Source organism: Trachurus japonicus, chromosome 8 (assembly GCF_045865225.1).
Source record: "Trachurus japonicus isolate A0001 chromosome 8, Traja_1.0".
Taxonomy (NCBI): domain Eukaryota; kingdom Metazoa; phylum Chordata; class Actinopteri; order Carangiformes; family Carangidae; genus Trachurus; species Trachurus japonicus.
In genome coordinates this window covers 26522578-26532299 of record NC_140914.1, presented here as the reverse complement: position 1 = coordinate 26532299, position 9722 = coordinate 26522578, and the positions used below count along the sequence as shown (strand labels likewise).

The following is a 9722-nucleotide window of genomic DNA, read 5'->3' as shown; positions in this document are numbered from 1 at the left end:
ACCATAAGGTAAGACTGTGGAAATTAGAGTTACATCAGGTTAATCACACTGAAAGTACTTGACTATATAATGGAAACGACAGGGTATTTACTCTGTAATTACCCAATACTTAGCAGTAATTCACTGCAATTCTACTACTACAACTTGTCTATTTTACTAGACTGTCATTTCTTTGCTATATTTCTTGACATTACCATGCAATTAATTGTTATTTCTGGGCTATATTTCTCAACATTACTACACAATTGACCATTATTACTGGGCTATTTCTACACAATTAAAAGTTATTTCCTGGCTATATTTCTCAACATTACTATGAAATTGACCGTTATTTCTAGGCTATTTCTTGACATGACTAAGCAATTAATTATTATTTCTTGGTAATTTCTTGACATTATGACGTAATTAACGGCCTGGAAATTAAAAGGTTACGATTGCTCCTTTGTAGCAAAATATAGAAAAATAAAAGCTTTGAAAATGTGGTGGCATGTTATGTCCAGTGTAACGAAGAATGGGTCCAAGCTTTGAGGAAATGCCCAATGAGCAATTCTTTTTTATTTTTATTAAGTTACACAATAATATAAACAAGTAAACAAAATTCAGCAAGCAGATTGTGCAGGTGAAATAAAAGAAAAACAGAGAGGTTTATAAAGGAATCTCACCTCAGTAAGCAGTAAGAACTGCCACAAAAGTAAAATATAGAACACAAATTTGTGAGTGAGAGCATCAGGTTATATGTGTGCGTGTGTGTGAGTGTACAGTATGTATGTACTGTATGCATGCTCAAGCGAGCATGGGAGTGTGCGACTGCATGTGCCCAAGCACACTTCTGTTCAGTCAGTCCTTATGGTGGAAAGAAGACAGTTCAGTTATAAGAAAGTATTAACAATAGTCATTGAAATAGTTCCAGGGCTGCAAACGGTTCAGGACCAAAAAAGAGAGGAATTTCCCGGGGGGGGGGGGGGGTGCTCACCGTTAACAAATAAGTACATTACAATATCACGGAAAAGTCCATTTCCAGTAGTTCTACCCCAACCAAGTACTGAGTGCATATAGATGGACATAGTTTTCAGAAGGCCAACATTTGATTGTGATTGTGAGTGATTATCAGATCAGGTGCAACTGGCAGGTGACAGATGGTTCCTAAGTGGGAGTCACAGAATGTGTGTCTGAAACTTTGACAGGAAGGTGGAGGCTAAGAGAAGCTGGAAGCTCCAACAGAGTCCATGCCATATTTATTCAAATTTGGCACGGTGTTCTTCTGTGTTGACAAACTCTAAACTTTTTGTTGTTGTGTGTTTTGTGGTTTGTTAACCGTTATAGAAGAAAATGCATATTGTTGTGCTCTAGCACAACTTATAAGTAGATTTATGAAGATTTATTATGATGCCTCACAACGGAAGCACCATTTATGTTAGTGTTATCCCAACTATAAGTAAAAGTTATTCAGAGGGTTATTGGCTATCAAATTAGTAAAATATCAATACCAAAATATCAATAATTACTATAAAAATTATTAATGGGATTTAATTTTATTAAATCCACCTCGGGGCACCAGACAGCCAATGTACCAAAATCAGTCTCATAAGGGTGTGCTAACTATTAATATAAAACCTTGTTTAATGATTAATAATTATTAACAAAATAACATTATCAATAGCTGCAAAGTTGAAGGATTTAGAAGTTCTACTGCGTAGAGGTTGGAATACTCACTATTGTACAACATTAACAGACAAGTAAAGTTTCAAGGAAGTTTATTGGACACATCTAGAAAATGGAATAACAAAACATGAAACTAAGGCAAGCTACATACACTATGTACACGTGTGTGTGTGTGTGTGTGTGTGTGTGTCTGTTGGTGAGAGTGTATGAATATGTGTGGGTGACCATGTGTCTGTGAGGTGTGAAGTGTGATCTCAGACAATGGAAAAGATGGAGGATGGTTGCTTTGTCCTGAGACAAAGGGAGTTACAACCAAATGGCCTCCAAGATGGCCTCTAAGACCAACTACATGTGATGTGGGGGAGGTGAACAAAGGTGTGTCCTTTGTTCAACTTTGTTCAACGCTCAAGTTGCATGTTAAACATAGGTTAACTAAATATGAGGCTATAGCTGACAACAACAAAGCAACAACAACAAAGCTCAAGTATTTAAACTGATTTCAATCACTACATACATTGGCATGGTTGAAGTACGCTATGCTTAGTCAAGGTGCAAGGTAAGCTAACTAGGCCCAGTTACGTTACCAAGTCACGTGAGGGTGAGAAGTTTCTGGTGCTGGTGGGGATTCCTGCGGTTGCAGGTTTTGCCGGTCCTGTTGTGGCAGTCAAGTCCAGTGATTGTGTCTTTGTCCAGTGAACTACAGCCGTCCTGGCTGTGTAGTTTGAGTTCCGTTGAGGAGAGTCCTTCTCCTTGCAGAGTTGGTTGGTTGTTCTGCTTGGCGTTGTGGCTCCGTTCCTTGTTGACTCGACTAGCAGACCTTGTGTCGTGCTAGCTGGTCCTTGTCCTTTAATCCGTTGGTAGGCACTCGCGTCACTACCAGTGGAGGCGTCTGCCTTGTGCAGGCCTCATAAAGGTTGGAGAGCTGTAGCAGTAGCTCCAGGTGAGGAGCTGAGAGGAGCGGGTCAATTAAAACGTTCAGCGGGAGAAAGTTGAAAGTTTTCATAAATATCTTCTTGTCCTCCATATATATCCAGATCATCTTCAGCAAAGGGCTGGTGTACCTGGACATTGTCATCAGCAAAACACTCTACATACACGTCTTCCTCTCTGTTGTCATAGATCTCCTGGCTTTCTCTAATACCAAGACCTTCAGTGTTGTCACAGATCTCCTGGCTTTCTCTAAAACCAAGACCTTCAGTGTTCTCAAAGTCAGTGTCTTCATGTTGGCCATCATTGTTCTTTACTGCCATCTCGCCTGTTTGCTTCGTCTGCCTCCTTCTGCACTCCACTGGTTCAAAGTTCATGTAGTGCTGTTCTTCCTCCTCCTCTTCCTCATAGCCAACATAAACATTCCTGACAGACACTGCAACACAAGTACAGAAACAGAATGTGTCATTATGAAAATCAATTGTCTAAATAGAATTACCTGTAGTTACAGCATGTATTAAAGTAAATACAGACATTCATTTAAGGAGGTGGCTCCAGGGTCAGACTGTTGTCTTCTTCTATGGATCAGACAGATCACCACTGAGACTATCAGCAGCACAAGGCTCCCAGTAGCTACTGATGAGACCAGCAGTGACAAACGCCCTACAAAAGAAAACACAGTTACTGTTTGTTGTTCAGAGCATATCTGAGTATCTTTAATTATGTCTATTGAATGGACAGAGCCATAAGCTTTTTCTGTAAGTATTGTCTCTGACATGGATTAGAATGGTGTGATATATCGGCATTTAGGATGTGTATGCATATGATTTAGGTGTAGACTGAAAATTAAATCCTGCCTGATAAGATTCTTATACATTTATTGTCATGGAGGTGTCTCTGCCTCATTGCTTGACATAAAAAAATGTGCTGCTCCACAAGGTTCATCCTTGAAATCAATTGTCAACCAACACTAAGTAACTTTTCAACCTTCATATAATATTTTCAGAACTTTTCTGATGGTACATCGACTTACAACAGGTTGAACGACAACTCTGTCATGGGGTTCCAAAGGATGCAGAATGGCTGCGGCTCCGCTCTGGCATGGTGGTGGAGCTAGTCAATTAGCCATATTCACAGCGCCGCCATCTTCGTTTACGTTGTCACTCGGGGTTGGACGTTTCAACGCTGTCACATAAGGTTACCGTCAACGTTAACAGTTAAGCCTGAAGAAGTGCAGGAGGTTGAGTGGTACCAGCTAGAGATAGCCGGGCTTGCCTCATCACACAGTCTGGTCTTTGAAACCAACTCCTTGAGAGAGGCTGGACTCCTTTCTACTCTGGAGTTGCCTGCAGTGAGGGGCAGCAAGCTGGTGTGGGCTTGCTTATAGCTTCCCAGTTCTGCTGCCATGTGCCGGAGTTCTCCCTGGTGAACAAGAGGGTCGCCTCCCTGTGCCTTCGGGTCAGGGATAGGTCTCTCACCAACTGGGGACTCCATCATTCACCTGGGAGACTTAAACGCCCACGTGGGGAGCGGCAGTGTTACCTGGAGGGGTGTGACTGGGACGAACAGCCTCCCCGATCTGAACCTGAGTGATGTTTTGTTGTTGGACTTCGGTGCTAGTCACAGTTTGTACATAACAAACACTATGTTGGAGCAGTGGCGTTTTTACATGTAAAAAAGTGGTGGGGCACCATCATTTCATAGAAAGGCTGCACACCAGATAAAACACAGTGCTTTCTGTTGTTACTGATATGTTCATCAGGGATCCATGCATTGTAGCAATCACACAAGCCTAAATGAAGAATATAAACTAAGATTCCACGTCATAAGTTGACAAAACCAAACTCAGAGCACATGAGAGAACAAGGAAGGAGCAGCAAAGAGCTCAATACTGAAGGCCACAACGGAGACACATAGACGACTGTTATCCATTCTATGACAACAACCTTATGACGACAACAACAACAACAACAAACTTATGACACTCGTCACCGTCTGGAGATCCAGCACAACAATAGCGGATTTCTATTACAATCAATTACAAACGTGAATTATCCCGCTGCTTTAAAAACATATTGTTCCGTTTGAATAAAATAAATAAACATAGTAAATGCACAGACCAGTGCCATAAAGGGAGCATGATGATGAATACACTGTCACTCACCAATACTGGACTGCTGGACCTGTCGAACCGGACCTGGACGGACCGCCGGAGCAATTCACTCACATTCAAGACAATCCCAATATTTCCTCGGCGCGCACCGCGGTCACCAGTCGGTCTGAGCTCCGGTCAGTCCGGTGGACGGCACCGCCTCGGCAGGTGTTCTCACGGATGAACGTGAACGGAGGAGACAGAGACGTTTCACCGGTGTGAGGATCCGTGTGGCGGTAGCCGCGGTACCGGTGGTCGGACTTCAGGCCTTATTTAACAGCACAGTCAAACTGAGATGACTGGACAAACTCTGTAAAGATTGAGCTGTCAATCAGCTTTGTATCGATCAGGTGATGATCAGCTGTTCCACCTGGTGATGTCGATCATTTTTCCAAGTTACGGTAGTTAGTGTTGGCTAGATCAGCTGGATCAGCTAGTTTCCTCTGAGAGTTTTGTTTTTCCCGCTTCTTGCCGACTGTCCAGACCATGGATATATTGGTCCAGACACGCCACAGACAGAGAGCCAATCAGCTCTGCCATGTGAGATGACGCTGTGGTGGGGCTCTGGGCTGACTGCCCCACTGTCCATCAAATTTCTGCCGTCTAAATTAATGTATAAACGCTGTGAGCATGTGCAGTCGTGTTTTCTCCTGTACACAGTACTTTGCATTGAGAGAGAGGGGCAGCTCCAGCTCTGCCCTACCGACGCAGATCGCTCTGCACCGACGCGACTCCGTAACCATAGCTACCACAGACGCTAATCAGGAGAACTGCGGTCCGAAGCAGCGAGGGAGGGACAAATAAACCTCAATTAAAATCGTAACACAAATTATATATTATTTTGAAAAATGCTGTATTCGTAGATAACAAATTATAGAAGATAATAACCATTGAAGATTAGAAATAACAAAATGTGTTGGCACTCTTTTCCTCTCGTGATGACTGGTGGGGCACAGCCCCACCTGCCCCTAATGACCAGTTGCCACTGTGTTCGAGCATAAGCATGTTCATCAGGCACGTGGCACCAGGACACCCTAGGCCGGAGATCAATGATCAACTTTGTGGTTGTGTCATCTGACCTTAGGCCGTATGTTTTGGACACTCGGGTGAAGAGCACACAACTCAACCTGTGGGGAGTGGGGTCCGCTGGAAGAGATCCTGTTGGCTCCTTCAGGCCAGGACGTTCAGCATTTACTGGGGAGGTTTGCAGCCAAGTATGAAGCGGCTGGTGTTCAGCTGAGATGTAGGGTAAAAATGCAAATAGAGAAAAATATACATGAAGAGTTTGTTTAATTTATGACTACTTACACTGAATAACGACATTTATTGGTGTTGTCTCTGTAGATCTGAATCTCCTTGAGGACAGTGTGACTTCATACACACAGCTGTAGTTGCCCTGGTGTTTATACTCAGCTGCAGGGAACACAAAGGAGGCTGAGTGGTTGACTGCAGGCTTGGTGACAGTGGTGTCGGAACCAGAGAAGATGAGAGAGAAAACACCACCAGGATAGTGTGAGGAAATAGAGCAGGTGATGATGAAGCTGTAACCCTTTGTGACCTGTGCAGCTTCAGGACTCCAGACCAGCCCTCCATCAGGAGATGTCAGAGAGATGTTGGGCTGCTGCAGGGGCACTGGTTAGGGAAAAAGATAATGTTAATTTTCCTGAGGATGAATAGTACACACAAAATGTAGGAGTGGGTGATTCAAATTTCCAGAAGAGAAAACTGGCTCCTGGTTAAGGGCATTGTTGGTAAAGATAAAAGAACAAGGTGAAGGAAGGCATTTTCAGCTGCTGGACTGTCACTGGGCTCCATGTTGACATGTTCTGTCATGTCCTCCGTATTTCCCCTGTTTAGTTTGAGTTTTCCTGTTTATTTTGAAAAACTCTTATGTCTTCCTTATTCCCTGTTGTGTCAAGCTTTGTCTGTGTCTCGTTTTGTAATTACCTTTTTGTGACATCCATATTTGTGACCCGATCCATCAAAATGAGTCACAGTGAACCAAATTTCAAAGTTGAGATTTTGGTATCAATGGAAAGATTAGAAAATAAGCTTTAAAATGATACCCTAGTCAAAGTCATACATTTAATGGTTTTTGAGATGTGGCCATTTGAATTACGATCTTTCACTCTCTTATTCCGTTCTAAAACCTGAGAAAATAGCAGTTAAAGTTTTTGCCAGTGACTCTGGCATCTGTTCCTGTACCACGTGATTACACGCACCCTATACGGTCCCTTGTTGTCATAGAGGCACCATTGAATGACCCTCGGAAAGCAGAGAATCTCACAATTCAGATGCTTTTTACAGCTCGTCTCTATCATAAACGGTTCAGAAGTTGTCATGTTTTGTTGACATTTTGTAAAACATGTGCAAGCGTGTACGTTCGGTTTAGCATCGTTGCTACGTTCTGTTTAGCATCGATGCTACGCTCTGTTAGCGTTGATGCTACTCGGTTTAGCATCTGTTTCTGTGTCCGTCCCTTCCTGTCATAGAGGCACCATTCAATGACCGTCGGAAAGCGGAGCATCCCGCGATTCAGAAGCAGTTTACAGCTCGTCTCTATCATGAACGGTACAGGAGATATTTCATGTTTTGCACCGAAGCAACACTCATTTTCAGAGGGTTTAAGTTGCAAGTCATTTATGTGCCTTTTCTCAATTATCTGGACTGTGAAACTTTGGGAGATTGTTTTTGAATGTCATTGCTTTGAAATTAGGGTAAAAAAAGATTTCCACGCTATCAGCTGATTATCTAAAAATAGAACATTGCGACATCTGATTCATTTTGATAGAACGGGTCACATTTATTAAATGCACATGGCTCAGCAAGCTGTTCAACATGACCATCAGGTTATGCAGTGAGAGGAAGAGCATTTCACTCTTAGAATGAGACAATGAAAGATAAACAGCACTGGAGGAAAATCCAATTGATGACGGACTACAAGGTGTTGGTGCTGCTAACGTTGGACAGACACCCTGTGAACAGATGCCCTGTGTATTACAACACTTCCTACATTTGGTCCTGTGTTTGGTCTGGTGATCGTTCACACTGCATATGGACTGCACCAGGGTTCAATTGCAGTCATACCTAGACCCACGTTTTGAGGCGGACCAGGGTTCGCTTGTTTGGTCAGCTCCAGAGATCGGATGAGCTTTCACACCTGCCCAAACAAGCAGGCTATCCCAGGAAACGAACCCTGGTCTGTTTAAAGCGGACCAAACAGCTCTGTTACTTGAGCCTGAGCCTGATTTGAGACATTTTTTAAAAAGGTTCCAGTGTGCCATTCCGAAGGGCTGCCTCGGAAATTCAGAATGACGGATCTTCGGAAATATTTGGAATAGCGGACCGTCGCCCCCCTTTTAATAAGTGGACAGTTATAAATACTGTAGGGTTTAAAGTGCAATTCTGAGTTGTTTGAATGATCTTGATGTCTGCTGCAGAGTGAATGTTCCACCTAAATGCTGGGTTGAGATGGAACAGGTGATGCCAACATCATGACCCCAGGTAACCACACCAACAGGATTCATAGAGATGCTGGGCTTTGGGAGTTTGACTGAAAATTTTTTTGCATAAGTTTATAATGGTTTAAACAGTTTATAATGCATTTGAAATGACGTACATCTGTATATCTTAATTTTGTAACAGGAATCTGAAAATATTTTCTTTACCAGTGACTGAAAGTCTGTGAGAGTCACTTAGAGGAGAGCTGAAGTCACGACTGGAAACCCTTGTCTGATACCGACACTGGTATGATCCCTCATTATTAAAGTTCACTTGACGGATGTTGAAGGTGGCAGAGTTGGAGCTTGGTGTTTGAGTCTTTCTGAATGATCCTGATGTCTGCTGCAGAGTGAATGTTCCACCTAAATGCTGGGTTGAGATGGAACAGGTGATGGCAACATCCTGACCCCAGGTAACCACACCAACAGGATTCATAGAGATGCTGGGCTTTGGGAGGTTCACTAGAAAGAAACAAAACAAAACAAACAAAAAAACTACAGGAGCAGTTCATATAGTTTATAATTATTTTGAAATGAGATACATTGGTATATTTCAAACTAGGAACTTGGAACCGAAATCGGAGAATGTATGTAAGCTTTCTTTACCAGTGACTGAAAGTCTGACAGAGTCACTTTGAGGAGAGCTGAAGTCACGACTGGAAACCCTTGTCTGATACTGACACTGGTACGATCCCTCATTATTAAAGCTCACTTGACGGATGTTGAAGGTGGCAGAGTTGGAGCTTGATGTTTGAGTCTTTCTGAATGATCGTGATGTCTGCTGCAGAGTGAATGTTCCAACAAAAAGCTGGGTTGAGATGGAACAGGTGATGCCAACATCCTGACCCCAGGTAACCACACCAACAGGATTCATAGAAATGCTGGGCTTTGGGAGTTTGACTGAAAAAAAAATTGCAGATGTTTATAATGCCTCTGTCCGTGAAGCTTCTCAGTCATCCAAGTCATCTTATTCTTTTGGAGTTGTAGTAAAAAGGCAACTGGACTTCTTATCTTGTTTGAAGAGGAGCGAAATGTCTTCAAACAAGATAAGAAGTCCAGTTGCCTTTTTACTACAACTCCACAACAATAATGCCTCCTGAAACAAGATACATCTGCATCTTAAAACAAGTGGACTCATTTATAATGATTGTTTCTACAAGTGAAAAAACAGGGATTGCAAACTGATTTTTTTATTCTTTACCCGTGACTGAGAGCCTGACAGAGTCACTCAGAGGAGAGCTGAAGTCATGACTGGAAACCCTTGTCTGATACTGACACTGGTACGATCCCTCATTATCAAAGTTCACTTGACGTATGTTGAAGGTGGCAGATTTGAAGCTTGATGTTTGAGTCCTTCTGAGTTCATATAGTTTAGAATGCTTTTGAAATTAGATACGTTTGTATATTTAAATCTAGTGACTTGGAGCCGTAATCGGAGAAGGTATGTAAGCTTTCTTTACCAGTGACTGAAAGTCTGATGG

At 42.6% G+C, this 9722-nt stretch overlaps 1 protein-coding gene across 1 annotated transcript in view; it reads right to left on the bottom strand.

Annotated features, from left to right (window-relative positions):
• Positions 1 to 783: 783 nt before the first annotated feature.
• LOC146983453 (immunoglobulin superfamily member 1-like) overlaps positions 784 to 9722 on the bottom strand; it is a 12217-nt gene continuing 3278 nt past the window's right edge. The window contains exons 4-9 of the mRNA XM_085785542.1: positions 9443 to 9557; positions 8410 to 8703; positions 6050 to 6373; positions 3124 to 3252; positions 2724 to 3025; positions 784 to 807 (exon numbers count right to left, since the gene is read on the bottom strand). Coding sequence (XP_085641668.1) covers positions 784 to 807; positions 2724 to 3025; positions 3124 to 3252; positions 6050 to 6373; positions 8410 to 8703; positions 9443 to 9557 — 1188 coding nt within the window. The remainder of the gene's footprint in view (positions 808 to 2723; positions 3026 to 3123; positions 3253 to 6049; positions 6374 to 8409; positions 8704 to 9442; positions 9558 to 9722) is intronic.